This window comes from Brienomyrus brachyistius, chromosome 16 (assembly GCF_023856365.1).
Source record: "Brienomyrus brachyistius isolate T26 chromosome 16, BBRACH_0.4, whole genome shotgun sequence".
Taxonomy (NCBI): domain Eukaryota; kingdom Metazoa; phylum Chordata; class Actinopteri; order Osteoglossiformes; family Mormyridae; genus Brienomyrus; species Brienomyrus brachyistius.
The window spans coordinates 28,928,259-28,944,596 of record NC_064548.1 but is presented as its reverse complement, the minus strand read 5'-3'; the positions used below and the strand labels follow the sequence as shown (position 1 = coordinate 28,944,596).

Genomic DNA, 16,338 nt, shown 5'->3' with positions numbered 1-16,338 from the left:
GTAACTACAAAATAGATTATTCCTTTAAAAAAAAAAAACTGCAGAAAACCCCAAACATTTATTCTGTTATGCTTATTAATCATATTTTATTCCAAATGAGGATTACATTCCATTTATTAAAAGAAATTATCCACTTTTGGTCATTGTTTTTCTTAAGAATGAAGTGCTGGCTCTCGGCTAAGTATGCATGAGCATAAATAAGGAAACGGAGCACAAAATGACTTTTCTTATTTTCTGGCTGCACAGGATACTTTGACAGTTTGATGCCAGGATTTCTGTGCCGGGGTCATTGCGCTTGGGATTTGCCCTGTCCCTGCCTTCCAACTTCACAAATCTGCACAATCTGTCATCCATCCAGACCCACTTCAGCTTTACACAAAGAAGAGCCCTTGCAGTTAGCCCAACATTTTGGCAAAGTTTGGGCAAATTTTTATTCAAGTGGTTGCATTCTAAGTGGTAAAACAAGAAAGAAGAGCTGACTGAAAAATTTGTGCTGTCGGTCTTAAGCTGAGAGGGGGCAGCCTGTGTTGTGACATGCTAATGACTCTGCAGTCGTCCTAAATGTCCCATCTACCGGCTATAGCTAGAGATCACTGGGGTTAACTACCACTGGGGGGGGGGGGGGGGGGGCTTCATTCTCATTTCTGAGACCAGGACGACTGCAGTGCCATCAGAAGTCAAAGCTGGAAGCTTTGATTTCCTCTAGGACTGACAAGGGGAGTGGTGAAATAATCTTCGTTGAAATCATTTCTAAACCTTCCTTAAGCTCACCTGTACTCAGTCCTCAAAGAAGCCCTTTGCTGCACGATCTGCAGCTCACACTAGCTACTACTTCAGCTTTTATGGCAGCAACATTCTGCCCATCAAATGAAGCACTTCGTAAAGGATTTCCAAGCTACAATGCTGTAAGGCTCCTATCCGCACAAGGTAATGTATTTAGGGTAACATAATAATTCAAATTAATTGAATCCCATGTCATATGTAAAATGCAAAAAGTTCTGAACTTTTATGTTTGAAATTCACAGGTGCACAAAATATACATTTAAAAAATATATTTCTAAAATAACACCGGCAGCATAACACATAACAGCACAATTGATAAATTCTGTCAGTAAATCTCATGAAATCATGTTTGCAGGGACTTGAAATCTGTTGTACAGGAGATGGGTGAGTTTGAAGGCTTTTTAACAGACATTTTGAGGCACAGAGTCATCAAAGGGAAAGCATGGAATCCAGAAAATTCCGCCAGCAATTCTTTATAACCATTTTGGCCTTGTGAACGGGTGACATCAGTGATGATTCTAGACCATTTCAACTAGGGGGGACAGACTGGGGCCAGATGTTCTGTTAGGGGGCAGATGCATTTGACCTTAATGTCCTCCTTAGTCACATTTCACAGCTTTTACAAATATGTAACTCTGATTTCTTGTTGACACTGTCTTGCTTCCACAAGCTTGATTTTTTTTTAATTTTTTTTTTCTGTCGTTAACTTCCCTTTTCACCAACTGAAGCGACTCAACTGCCCAGTGCACTCATGTTGAGTTCCTCAAGAAAATAATGTTTGTGTTTTTGCCTGTTCCCAGTGCACAAACTTTTAGGCCACATATGTAAATTATATAATAGTAATAATAACTAGTAACTGCAGGCAGTGACTGAAGGGTCCAAAGGTTAGGACGGTCGGACGGCAGAGAGCAGTAGGACTGACTGACACCAGCAGGCTCCTGTTGGGCCACCTAGCTCAAGCACCTACCGAAGCTGGATTCGAACCGGCCACCCTCTGATTGCAAGCCACACGCTGCTTTGGGTAAGAAGGCTGAGATAGGGAGAGAGTTTCCTACCTGATCTGGAAACTCATTTTAGCTAAATTAGCCTAGCTGGGTCTTGGACATATATAAACAGTGGTAGTAGCGCTCCCGTTTCACCAATCGACACGAAATTTGGACGGTATGTCAGGTGAGGAATGCTACATCATTATGTTAAATTTGGTGAGGATAGATTTAAGCAGGCCTGAGATATAGCTGTCTGATTGAAATGGGCGTGGCACCAGTACAGTAAGGGTGTGTCTGCTGGCGGTAGCTTACAAAAAGTTTAGGATTTTTTTTATAATTATTTATTAAGACTGTCTCCTGATTTGAATGATACCAGATTTATAAAGGTGGGGTGAAAATCCTAGGAGGTTAATGAAATGTCATGTTTTCAGACCTATATAAATTATGGAAAAACGCAAAGATGGAGAACCAAGTTCTGCATGTTGTTTGATTTGGCACGACATACTGAATTGCACTGGCAATGAATTTCAACTTTAGGCTCGACAGTTCTTGAGAAATAGGCCGAAATGCAGATGGGGGCACGACAGCGACATCTGGCCAAATGAGGTGTCCTTTACAGGGTGGGCAGAGGGTCGGAGGACAAATGTACGAGCCAAATTTGGTCTAGATTGGCCATCGTTAAGCTTGTCAAATGGCTGCTTGATTTTGATTGGCTGATGGCGGCCACACTTTTAGGACTTATGACTTTCATTGTACTTGTCTGACCTCAGGCGGGGTCCTAGTACATATCTGTCAAGTTTCACTCGGATTAGCCAAGGCAGTCAGGAGATATAGACAGGTGCTAGTTGTAGCACCCCCTATTGATGAAATGCGGCCCGCCTTGGAGCCTGTCCCCTGAATGGGGTAGGAAGGTAGGATTTCAAATTTGGTAGAGGTAGGATAAGGCTGGGCCAAGTTATAGCAGTCAGACAAAAACGGGACAATTTTGGACATTGTTTGGGCGTGGCTAATGGCCGTAGGATAGGCAAATGTCCGAATTGTTTTGATCAGCTGAGAGTTCTGATTCGTTTGACACCTGACTTGTCTGATTTGGTAGGACAAGGTAGGACTTTAAGAAAAAAGTAGGATTTGCAAATTATGCAAATTAGCAAAAAATCTAAGTAGGCGGAGCTTCATAGTCCAAATGGCAAGTTGGTTGGACACGCCTGCCAGAATATGAAGAAAAAAAAATTTCGACTAGGACCAACGGGTCAGGAGATATCGACCGAAACGCGTTGAGGGGCGCTACAGCGCCCCGACTTGACTGACTGGGACGGGTTGGAGGCCCTGAGTAGTGGGTAGGAATTGACATCTGCCTGCCAAATTTGGCAGGCCTAAGACTTACGGTTTAGGTTGGGCATTCAGTTTTGGGGAAGAAAAAAATCCTAACAATTTCAAGAAGGTTCCATAGCACTTTGTGCTTTGGACCCTTAATAATACACTTTATTTCAAACCCAAGTAGCATGTGTATTTAGGGGGGCAACGGGGGGGGCATGCATGTTGTCACGGGAGCCCTGTATCCCCCCCCCTCCCACCACAGAAACTCACCTGAACAACATTCTACTGTTCTGTACCCAAACCATTTTTAAACACGCAGTTTGTATAATGAATGGCCAGGGGACTGTCTAACAAAAGGTACTACTGGCTATCAGTATGTCAAAAGGCTACAAAGTCATATGTATTACACAGAAATTAAAGAAAAGGAACCTCAAACGGAGCTTCATTTCCAAAGCAGCACTTGTTAGCACTAGCCCCACACAACACATTTCATGATGCCACAAGTTAATTCCTAGAGATTTCCAAAAAAGCCGTGGTGTTGTGTATATGCACACAGTGACTCCCGTAACCTGGAGAAGAGTCATATTCAATCTTATCACATCCATCTGTTTATGCCTGCTTTTAATTCAATCGTGTAACAGTCATAATTTTCCTCATTTGCTCATTCCCTTATTTATCAGGAAAATATATTAGTATCCAACCTACAAAGCTTTCAGGGAAATGCTTTTTAATCACTAAAGGATTTACTTAAAACACCATGACCAGGAAAAAATAAAGTCCCCTTTTAATCTCTAATGGGGCAAGGGGCAAAAAAGCCATAAATAACACAATGGTGCAATATTGGTTTGGTGGGAGGGGATGGAGCATAATGATTGTGCCTCAGAAGGTGGGGGGGGCAAAAAATTATGGAAAGTCATTAGATTTATCATATTCTTTCATAAAACTGACTCAGTATTCTGGCATCACTAATACCATGTTTACATTGTATAATATAATGAACATTGTCTGCAAAAGTGTTTCAATTACAATGAGAACCTTAACTTCAAATCAAGGTGACAGCAACTGGCAATTTGAGACATATGAAAACAGTGAATAAAGAATAAAATGAAATCCAATCAAAAGGAAAGACATCTGGTTGCAACGTTAAGCACACACTGTCACAAGCATGAATTTTCAGAGATAAAATTCTGTATCCATCCATTGGTAACTATGCATTTTATTCTAAGCTTTTGTCATTTCCAGTGAAGGGCATTAACCAATTCATCCTAAGCCCAAGGCTGTGTTAAGGTGGTGTGATGGGCCCTCGGAGTGAACCCCACTAGAACATGGTGAGGACATGGTGAGAATGTGCAAAGAATATGCAGATGGTAGATTGTCACCAGTGCTCGAGCTGTCATGGGCAGCATGTGGAAACCCTTAACACCCTCCTAAACTATTCTGTGTAATCATCATTCAGGCAAATATACCAACTACCAGGGGTACTCAACTGGCAGACTCTGGATTGAACATGATTTAATCTGAAGCACGTGATCAATGCCTGCTCCCCCCCCCCAGCAAATTTTATTTTTGGAGATCCCCCACACCCCAACCATTCCTCTTGAAGTATTTATTCAAAGAAGTTTACCTTGATATCATCCTTACCTCATACTTGGATCTTACAACACAACTAGCGACACTAAAGCAGATTGTTCAGTCCACAATACTGATGCCAGGTAATCCATAAAAACACTTATTAAAAAGAAGATAGCAAAATGATATTGTTTGATATGTCAGTCTCTATTACCCCTATATAAACCTATATGCTACCATCAAATTCTATCACTTACAATATGATTAATTTCTGTCACAATGTATAGGGCCTTCTCTGGCATGGTAGCTAACAAGATTAGTATTCAAGCATCCTAAACACCATGCTGTGAAGAATATTTCATTGAGCAGATTCAAAAACAGACACAGTACAGACTATTGCCATGTTACCTTGGAGCATTGTTTATGGTTGTGACACCATTCCAAGGATCCGTTATTCTGCAAAAGAAAAAATGAACAACAAGTAAGCATCTTCATGTCAATTAGATAAAAACGTTTTTGATAAACATGATGTCTTTCGTGCTAAAAGTAACATCATATCCATACATAGGTACTTGACATCTCCTTTCACCGACTCATGTCATGCATATCAGCTTCACAAGAACTTCCTGAAGGACTAAATTGCCTTAAATGTAATTTCAGTCCAAACTGGCAAATTCTAGCTTTGTAGAACTCAAGGCACTTGGCTTTTCAGTTTAGAAAAGCTGATCAATTTTATAAAGTAAAACTGGGGAAAAAAACAACAGGGTTGTGCGAAAGTGGGTAGCAGAATCTTTGGTTTAGGATGAATAATGAGAGGCATCTCTGGTATCATATTTCTTTGAGGACTCAATGGAATATCAGTCGATTCAGGCATTGTCATTCTTATCACTTGGAAATAATCCTCACATGCATTTATGTTTTGCTGTTTCTCCATTATTTATACTTTATATTCTAATCCTACTTAAGGCCTGTGATGGACTGGCATCCCCCCCAGGGTGTACCCCTGCCTGGTCACCTATGCTGCCTGAGATAGGCTCCAGACCTTCTGTGGCCCTGCTCAGGACAAGAAGATAAATGGCATTGTTATATTCTACTTTTTCAAAATAAATATTTCCAAAATAAATGCAACAATTCGTCATCTCCCTGTTTGGATAGCAGGTAAGACTGGCCACTCTGCTTCCCTGGGTGGTTCTGTTCCTAGTGTGTTGCCTTGTCGCTTGTGCCGCTGCATGGCTAAATGAGCTAAGCGGGCGGCTATCACTGCAGCAAGTCCTAGAGATCAGCCTCACCCTGTTGGACATTTTGTATTCTTGTGCCCTGGTATTTGTTGTTTTTCTTCTTAATTATGTTTTCTTGTATCTGTTTGTTTGTTGTGCTGTTTAATTGTTTTGGTTGCACCTGTCCCTCATGTAGCCCTCATTATGTGTATTTAAGTTTCTACCCTCATTCTGTTCCTCAGTTGGTCATTGTGATTGTTCCTTGTTCACTCCAGTTTGCTGTGTTGCTCCTGTATGATGTTATTTCCCCGTATAACTTAGTCTAGTTAGTTTTTGTTCTCTTTTTACCTGTATTAATTTGACCCCTCATAGTCCCGTTATTCATAATAGAACCCCTTATGGATGAGAACCGTTATGTTGGGGTTACCATATTTAGTTATATGAAACAGAGGACCTGTCCAGGCATCAGCATATTAATGAGTTGTCGCATTCACCAGCCAGGTGGGTAGCGCTTCTCTTTTGAACATTAATGAGTTTTCCTTAGCCATCCTGTAAAACGAATATCCACATGTGGTGACTTTACACTTAATTGTTTTTACAATCTTCACACAACTGACACAATACCAACATGTATTCTAACGCCTATTTTCAAAAAAGGGGATAGAAGTAATTTGTCTAACTATAGGCCAATCAGTCTAACTTGTATAACTGGTAAAGTTATGGAGGCTATAATCAAAGAGAAAATGGTAGATTACCTGGACTCCAATAACATTTTGCGGGATAGCCAGCATGGATTTAGGAGAGGTAGATCCTGTTTAACAAATCTGTTGGAGTTTTTTGAGGAAGCTACTCAGGAAGTTGATAAGAAGGCCCATGATTTCCAAAAGGCTTTTGATGTTGTCCCCCACAAGAGGCTCCTACTTAAACTCAAAGCGACAGGTATTTTAGGTACCGTAGCGACCTGGATTGATAACTGGTTAACAGATAGGAAACAGCGAGTAGTTATAAGAGGCACAATGTCACAGTGGGCTTGCGTTCATAGTGGGGTACCGCAGGGTTCGATTTTAGGACCACTATTGTTCCTAATTTACATAAATGATATGGATACCAATATATACAGTAAACTGGTGAAATTTGCAGATGACACCAAGGTGGGTGGTGTAGCAGATACTGAATTAGTGGCTCAGCAGCTACAGCGGGATCTTGATTTAATTAGCGACTGACCCGCTACCTGGCAGATGAAATTTAATGTCGATAAATGTAAGGTACTCCATCTAGGGAGCAGAAATATAAAGTACAGGTATTTCATGGGTGTCACTGAAATAAAGGTAGCTGATCATGAGAAAGACCTTGGTGTGTATGTTGATGCTTTCATGTTCCATTCTCGCCAGTGTGGGGAAGCAATAAAAAAGGCCAATAGGATGTTGGGGTATATCTCCAGGTGTGTGGAGTTTAAGTCAAGGGAGGTAATGCTAAGATTATACAATTCCTTGGTGAGACCTCACCTAGAATATTGTGTGCAGGTTTGGTCACCATATCTTAAAAAGGACATTGTGGCCTTAGAAAAGGTGCAGCGTAGGGCCACAAAAATGATTCCTGGTCTTAGAGGAATGTCATACGAGGAACGGTTACTTGAGCTAAATCTGTTCAGTCTCAAGCAAAGGAGACTGAGGGGGGACATGATCCAGGTATATAAGATTCTAACAGGTTTGGATGCTGTTCAACCAAATAGTTACTTCAGCATTAGTTCAAATACACGAACTCGTGGCCATAGGTGGAAATTAGCGGGAGAACATTTCAAGCTGGATTTAAGGAAGCACTTCTTTACACAGCGTGTAGTCAGAGTATGGAATAGCCTTCCTGATAATGTAGTGCAAGCTGAATCCTTGGGTTCCTTTAAATCAGAGCTAGATAAGATTTTAACGACTCTGAGCTATTAGTTTAGTTCTCCCCAAGTGAGCTTGATGGGCCGAATGGGCTCCTCTCGTTTGTATAGTTCTTATGTTCTTATGTTTGACAAAGTCTTTTTCAAATAAAATAATAGCTAAAGTTTGTTAAACTTCAAGCAAACGACGTGATTCACTGAAAACAAAATAGTGTCAGTGAGAATAGTTTCTGGAGGTTGACGTCACATGTGAGCAGAGTGACATGTAGGGATGTGCATATCTTTTAATTTTTAAAGGAAATATTTGCAAAAGCTTTACAGACTCTGTGTGACGATGCTGAGTGGCTGTCATATATTGAAAATTGGTGCCTTTTCCTTCACTTGGTACTGAACTGTAATTTGCAACACTGGGTCATATGGATCGCAGTGCTAAACCTGGACAAATTTCTGATTTTTGAAAAACCGCCCAGATGCCTGAACAGGGGCCCAAAATGAAGACGTGTCCAGGGAAACCCGGACTTATAACCGTACGCTTTGTGGATCGTCCTTGTGCAACACCACACCGTCATAACAATATACGTGAACTCTCATATCTTCATCTGGGCCTCTGCTCTTCGGCACAAGCTAATCTGAATTATTCCATTTTACTATTTCACCTTAAGATGCAACATTGCTTTAGACTGTCAACTAAAGAAGTACATTAGGGATTTTTATGTTTTAGTTGCTTTTGTCCATGGAAATTTAAGGATGGGCATGTGTGTTAGGTTGTAGATCTAAGGTGATGTAAGGATTAAAAGTGGCAGGACTTTTCTGGAACTGCCCTACAGCTAGGCATTCCTTCTATGTGATTGACGAACTGTAACCAATATTAGCATCGCTCCAAGTATTTAAATGAGCTTGCACACCTATCTCCTAAGCCCTACTACCATCCCGCAAGTTGGCAGCTTCATAAGTACTTTCTTCAGAACTGACCCACAGGTTGTCTGTTACTCCTGGTGTGGATAGTGTTGATCATTCAGATGGCCTTCGCTCTGTGATGAGCATGAAGAAAAAGAAAGAATATATTGCAAACAGGCTTTCAGATGATATGAAAGAAACGCCGTCTTTGACAACTTCACAACAGCCTTGAGAACTTCACACATAATGAGTTACGTCAGTAACTTAATATGTATGTTATTCTGAGAACTCATGGCCATCTTCTGCAGTGAACCCTACTCTTAAAAGGTAAAGGAATGTGGCATTGCAGGATGAAAACCTCTGGCTGTCATAAAAATCCATTAACAGTTCCTGTTTCCAGAATCTCTTAAAGAATTATGAATAGAGTTTCACAAGGCAGAAAAGGCTTATCAGTCAGAAACCAACGATTACACAGTCAATCCCTGTAACAGTTATGGCTACACATACATGCACTCATATGCAGGAATAAGCAATACCTGTCTGGCTATCTATCATCATTGAAAGATAAAACAAAAACTACAATGAACTAATCTTAAACCAGCTTTAAATTAATTCTTTAACATGAAATGCAGAGTCATAATCAACCTTCAGTTGATGCCTTTCATTACTGCTCAAAATGGATTAGAAAAACAATAAAAAATGAACTTAGCCACAAGAAGCTTATGAAAGATTAATCTATCCATCTTCTGAGTACTTATCCTGGTCAGGGGAAACCTGGAGCAGATCCCAGGCACGTCTGGCACAAGGCTGGAGTACAGCTTGGGTAGGGTACCAGTCCGTCACAGTTAATATACACTATGGGCAATGTAGATATGCCAGTTAGTCTCACTGCATGTCTTTAGACACTGGGAGAAAAGCAGAGTAAACCAGCATGATGTTGGGGAAACAGAGGCAGGATTCAGACCTCCAGGCCTGGAGGTAAACAGAAAGAGTGCTACCCACAGAACCAGCATACAGCACATGCAATGCACAAGACTGAAACTACCAGAATAAAACCCAGGAAAGACCTTATCATTGAAGAAAGAGTGTTATATTTCTCGGTGTCAAAAAATGTCTTTATGCTGTAATGGAATTAATGAGAGATTAAACTGGAGCAGTCGGAAGTTCATTTAAAGAAATTATTTTTATTTGCTGGAATCATTGAGTTCTTGGTATTCAATCCAATTCAACAATGCAGCATGCTTAATGAACAAAAACATTTTAAATGTAAAACCATTTAAAATTATTTGCCATGTCTGACACAATCTGGAACATCTGGAATTTCTCTGTTACAAAGAATAACAAACATTTGAAATGAGGTCTTGAGATCGTAAAATAAGCCAGTCATCCAAACCGGCATTTGCAATGCTCTGCTAATAGCGGTCAGCTATCAGAAGGATTTCCAGAGATGCAGAGAGGAAAACGTCTGCACCACACAGGCACCTGAAGCAGCTCTGTAAATCCACACACATCTGTTGTGACAGCTACAGGGATGGACAGACCTCGTGGTGATGATGCATGTGGCCATATCAGCACCAGCTTCCCAGGGGTCCATTGTGAGGAAGCAGCATCGACTGAAGCGGAATAGCACTGAGGCTTGACCTGTGAGGATGACCTGTGACCTGGCCCTCACTATGGGGCCACCAGTATCCTCATGGAAAGGCAGAGTATGGAAAGTGGAAATTTATAACAGGATCACATTGCAGGACCAATGTGAAAACACTCTTTTGTTTAAGAATTTAAGGGAGATGGAATTGTTTCCATTATTATTTGGAAGCCTATAAAAATGCAGGGGGTGAATGTGCTGGGACTGACCAGACCTCTAAACCTCAATGGCTGTTTCTGCATTTCTTCCACAGTACAATGTTTCAAAATAATTAGAGAAACAACTTTAGCTGTCAGCAGTGTGCAAACCCCTCACTGTGAAACTTCAAAGATGACAGGCTTTTCTTCATTCTGCACGCATCTTTAAATACATACATTTCAGGTTAATGGCATTAAACAGTCTTCCCAGTCTGATCAATGGTGTGATTTTAAGCAGAATATTCCTACACAGTGACAGCAGGAAGAACAACATCTCATCCTGTTCAAACTAAACACGCATTTCTTTAAAGGCTACTTCTGCCAGCTAACCAAAAGCGGACTCCATTCTTTTAAAAAAATGGAAATGAGTAACACAAGCAGCTAAGAGTGGCTTAAGTAAAGACATGTGTCTACAATCCCACCATGAAATCGACAAATATATTTTGAATCTTATAGGCCACACAGAAACCTGTCATACAGGAAGCTCTTCCAGAAAAGCAAGACCAGCCTAGAGGCTTACAAAGACGATTCATGATGAATTCTCATATTTGTCATTTAAAGCACATTGCACTTCTTAATAAACTGACCCACTACTGTCACTAAGGAGAATGTCATTAATGTTACTGCTGCGGTGCACATTTCCACTATGAGTGTATTGTGTTTTGCCACAGTGATTATGCAACTCGCTGTGGATAAAATGAATGGAAATTGAATGAAAATGTCAAAACAAACCAGAATGTTGGCTCCTCTGACTGTCCAAACTCATAAAATGCATATAAACAATAGGGCTAAATAATACAAAGGCGCATTGGTTTTATTTGTTTTTTTATAGTTTTATTTTTCTTGTTCTCTGCTTCATATTTGCTTGTTATGCCTGTCAGATTACATTTCACCATGAAATGTGAACACAGCGAAAATCAGATTTAATTCACTTTAACATTATTGATAATTTGCTTTAGTATTATGTGCTTAATAAAGTCAGAGTATTAAGATTGTGTTTGGTGGGTGTAGGTGGTCACACACACAGGAGACCAGAGACTGAATGCCATTTGTGATTTAAAGGATTTTGCTGTGAAAAATATGCACAGGAATCCAGCAGCGATCGAGATTTCATCTCTTCTTGTGTCAATGAGGAGTTAAGGAATGTCTTTGCTTGGCAACTTTCATTTATCTATTTTAAACTGCTGTATATAACCTTTTCCCAACCCATATGTATAATTGATATATTAATTTCAAGAGTAATATTTTACTGCCTCGTAATGAAGTCTTCCAGGCCACATTCAAACACGTCATTGCTTTGTGTCACCAGTTCATCAGGTAAACAATCTGACAGAAGGTCAGATGTCTAGTTGGTTCCCAGAACAGGCCTGCTGTTTACTTTCAGTTTACTACTAATCGGGTCCCAACCATGTCTCTCCATCTCTTATCAGAAAGCGATACATTCCAGGCTCCCACCGCATGCATCGTGTGCATGTTGGCCAGTGAGTGGCAGGACCCGGTTGCTCTGCAAGACTAAAGACACCACGGAAATACTAAGGTCCAAGTTTCCCCACAAGCCCAGCAAAAGGTGTAAAGTGTCATGACAGCAGAGTGATTCCCCCTATTTCTCACAGTAGGATTGATCCATAGTTTTCAATGTCAGGAATGCAGTGCGTCCCTCAGCAAATTAAGGTCTGACCAAAGCAATAGGGCACAGATAATGAGGATCTTCCCTCCCCTACAGCCAGTCTGCACAATGTTTCCTGGCTAAATCAAAAGGTCAATTGACGGGAAAAGATGTGACTCTGTGGTAAGTTACAGTGTTAGGCCTCTGCAGCTGTGCCTGACAGATCCAGTAACTCTGACATAAGTCACTCGTATGTCTGCCCTTTGGCCATTTACGGCTCCTAGTGCTGAGGGACTGCTGGTTTCTGACACACAAAACCCCGTCCCTGTGTCCCCACTGCCAGATGTGTTTCACTCTAAGAGCAGAGAGTCAACTGATGTGATTCCTCACTGTGATGTCAGGGGCATTTATTTGGCTGCCTGGCCAGTCCACTGGCTGCAACCAGTGTTCTTCAGAGTTTCACTTTGCTGTGACATGTGCCGCACCTTCACACCTTTATGAACTTAGGAAAATTTGTCTTGAGTGAATGAAGTGTGTCCGCACCCGATGTCTGAGAGCTTTGAGCGGTGGACATTCTTTAGAATAATTGTCTAGAAAATGAATAACCTCCCCGTCTGCTTCCTGTGGCTGCAGTAAGAGTCCCCAAGCTCCGGTCCACAGCCAGTATACCAAGCACTGGCAAGCTGAAAGTGCAACAGAGGGGGTGGTTCTCTTAAACTGTATTCTTTCAAGTTTTGTGCAATCCCTCGCATTCATATCTGACAAAAATGGAAACGGTTCAGCTGAAATTGCTGACTGACTTACCTGCCTCCCCTTTCATATGGATGAAAGACAAAGCAGAAACCCCTGAACTGATTTTCACTGATCTCTAGGTGGACTGATATGATTAAGGCAATATAGAGCCACGTGTGTCTGTATATATATTGCATTCATAAGTTTTCCAAGCATGTCAGCTAATTTGTTTATGGCTATGAATTATCTGAATATTAAAAATTGACTAATAATTAAAAAAAAGACTGAAACTCACTGAGGCCCCATATAACTGGGATGTGTTCAGTCAAATTTTATTAGTGGTCTGTCATATGACAGCAAAGGTGTAATGCTGGCAGTGTATAAGAAGGAACTTTTGATCAATATTTTGTCCCTGAACCAAAAAACACCATCAAACAAAAGAAAGAATGAGAAAAATTCTCAGATTTTCTTATAGACTGTTTTATTACGATTCTTAAGATGCGTGACCCCGGGGAAGGTTAAAATATCCCCTGTTAACACAGGAAAATGCAATCACTTCTTGTCATTTTTAATTGCACTCCAAGTAAAAATAACTGCCATTGATGCATTCTCAATCACACCTTAAACAGGAATGCACAGTCTTTGAATTTATTTAGAATTACAAGCACCATCACTTTCTCCTAATGAGCTACAAAGGGAAATTAATTTCCAAGGAATGAAAGCTTAACTGACCCTTTACTTTAAAGAGCACTCCCAGTGAGTCCAATTTAACTTTCAATATGAGTTACAAATTTGATCAGCAAAAACTAAGCCACAAATAAAAATGAACTAAATCGCATGCCGGCGTATACATGGACTGGTTTTACAGCCATTGATTAGTTTGAATCACTAAAAAACAGCGGTAAACAGATAATAGTATGCATCACGTTTAAACAAACAAAAAAAAAACAGCTATTAAAACACCCATGCAGTAGAAAAGAGGCTAAAGAACGGTTTTGAAACAGTATGGCAAATATGCCAGTATATAGAGATCTTGAACGCATAAAGATACTGAAGGGCCAACGCTTTATAGCATATGCACCCACTCCAGCTACATCCAATGCACGAGGGGGGCTCCCCCGTGCTTCGTTGAAACATCGATTTACGTGTAATAATAATCGACAAATGCCAGGGCAAAAGTCTCAATTATGTAGAAAAGAATCCATTACAGTAGTAATTTAACATGAGACCAGCAATAAGTTTTAGCTTTGCCGTCTGATTTAATAAAAATAGGCCGGTTTTCATTGCACGATAGAGATGTGCTTCATCAAATGATGTTGCATATTTGAATTTTCGATTTCCGACTGAAGCCTGGCGAAAATAAAACGTGAGCTGATTAACACAGAACTTGTTCCAACAGCACAGGGAACGTAAAAAGCCGGGAGAGCGAAGTGAAATTTAACGCTGTACTTTTCGGGTCTCTGCGTTCCGTCAACTTCACACGTGTTTCATTTTTCCTCACCATCAACATGGTCTCCCTATTACTTAATCCCAACGCAAAGCTGATAACTTTTTCCCATTTAAGTTAACTTCATCTGCAAGCATTTGCTGATTCGACGAATCTGGAAGATGATTACACACGCCCCCAATAAAAACAAGGTCCCTAATTCAGTTACCTGAAACACGTCTTGTACATCATACGGTGAATATAACTGCAGGCTCCAGGGGCTTGCTAGGAAAATTGACATTATTATTATTATTATTATTCCGGATGACTTTTTAAAGACTTTGTAATTCAGCGGGTCAGACGTGACTGTTCGCTGTTCTCACAGCACGGACAGTGCTCAAAAAGTGTATTTGTGACGTTTCGTTATTTTCTCTAAAACAATTCAATAACATATAGCCTGCGGGATAAAATAAATATAATTTCTGACATACCACCTATGGCCGTCTGTCATGCTCCATAAAGAATAGGCAGCCGTACACAATAAAATATCTTTAAATCAATGCATTTGGGGAATGATATTAAAATCGCGTATTCGCGAAAGCTCTACCTGATAATGCTTGAAAAAGGCAGATATGCGAGTGATGTGCAGGCTCAGACATCTAGATGCGCATCTTGCACGATAAATGCTGCCGGTGAAGGAGTCGTCCTGCTTCTTCGCTGCGATATTCCCGGCAGTCAGGGAGGCCGTAATCCACAGAAACAGGGTCAGGGATACACATCTGCTTGGAAACATTTTCTGATGGTGGTGTTTTCCCTCAGTAAGTGATGAAGCTGAAACTGGCTGATGATTCCGCTGGAGAATCTAAAGAAACTTCAATAATCCCGAAGGGGCGGGGTCAGACGGCTGATCGCATCCTATTGGATGAACTCTGAGTGAGTGGCAGGAGCAGTAAACGCTAATATGCAGGTAAATTCAGGGGCGCCTTAACGCATCAGTCAATCTCATCTCTTGTTGCCGGAGGAAGTACTGTATAATGCTGTATATTTTAAAAAAGCAGAAATCAAAAAGAAAATCTGCAGTCCATAAACAATTCCCATTATGAGTATACTTATGTTTGAATAACAAAAACTATCCAGCAGCGTTTTTTTCTGCTTGAAAAAAAGTGGTGCGTTTCTTTTTAACAAACCAATCTACTGTCCTGACTTTGCGGCAAACACATATTACATATGGGGTAAGTCCAAAGAAAGTATAGCCTACGTTATTACAAGCGCCTGGAATTACATTCCTTTCTCGTTGTACAGAGTACAACGAATTATTGCAGTAGTCCAAACGGTACATCCACACATAAATAATAATTAAAAATGTGCAACTTGTCCAATAATTACAACTCCGTTTTGTATGAAATTATCTCTAAAATTTAGTGAGAATAACTTTGTTCATAGTTCAAAAATACAATATATATGATGGCAAAATTGATTAAAATATTTCATTACTATAAAAATACACTTTAGAAAGGTATACGTAATCAATTTGATTCTTAAACGTCCTTTGCGTCCCATTAGATTGCTGTTGTTCGCAAACAAAACCGAATAACAATCAAATTTTCCTCATCCTGTTTAGAGGTGATGGAAAGGTTAGTAGTTCTTACTTTCAAATAATGATTTTAATATAGTGCAGAGGACAATAACCTTAATTCTCTACTGACAGTTAATCGGAAGGGTATAGAGGAGAGGAAACAAAGTAACAGATGATCCATCGTATAATTTTAACTTATCATAGTCATACTCGCTATGATATGTCCTATTCAGTGACACTTCATGCTTATTTATGCGAGTGTTTTGAGGTTGATGCAAATGAAGCTTTTTATAAAAAAAAATTCAGTAGTCGTTTCAGTATCTTATTTCTTACTTAAAAGAACCATCATTATGCCGATTACGTATAACACAGTACCCTTTACCCCGAATTCACTTTACTGAACGTGGGGCATTTCTGGGTAAATCTCCTGGACATGCAAGGTCCCGTGTGCACCAGCCCCATCTGGACAGCAGGAAGTCAGCCAGCTTCCCAGGGAATTCTT

At 40.3% G+C, this 16,338-nt stretch overlaps 1 protein-coding gene across 1 annotated transcript in view; it reads right to left on the bottom strand.

Moving 5' to 3' along the window:
- Positions 1-15,139, bottom strand: part of LOC125710238 (anosmin-1-like) — a 44,937-nt gene extending 29,798 nt beyond the window's left edge. Inside the window, exons 1-2 of the mRNA XM_048979773.1 lie at positions 14,868-15,139; positions 5,064-5,111 (exon numbers count right to left, since the gene is read on the bottom strand). Coding sequence (XP_048835730.1) covers positions 5,064-5,111; positions 14,868-15,053 — 234 coding nt within the window. The 5' untranslated portion in view covers positions 15,054-15,139. The remainder of the gene's footprint in view (positions 1-5,063; positions 5,112-14,867) is intronic.
- Positions 15,140-16,338: the final 1,199 nt, after the last annotated feature.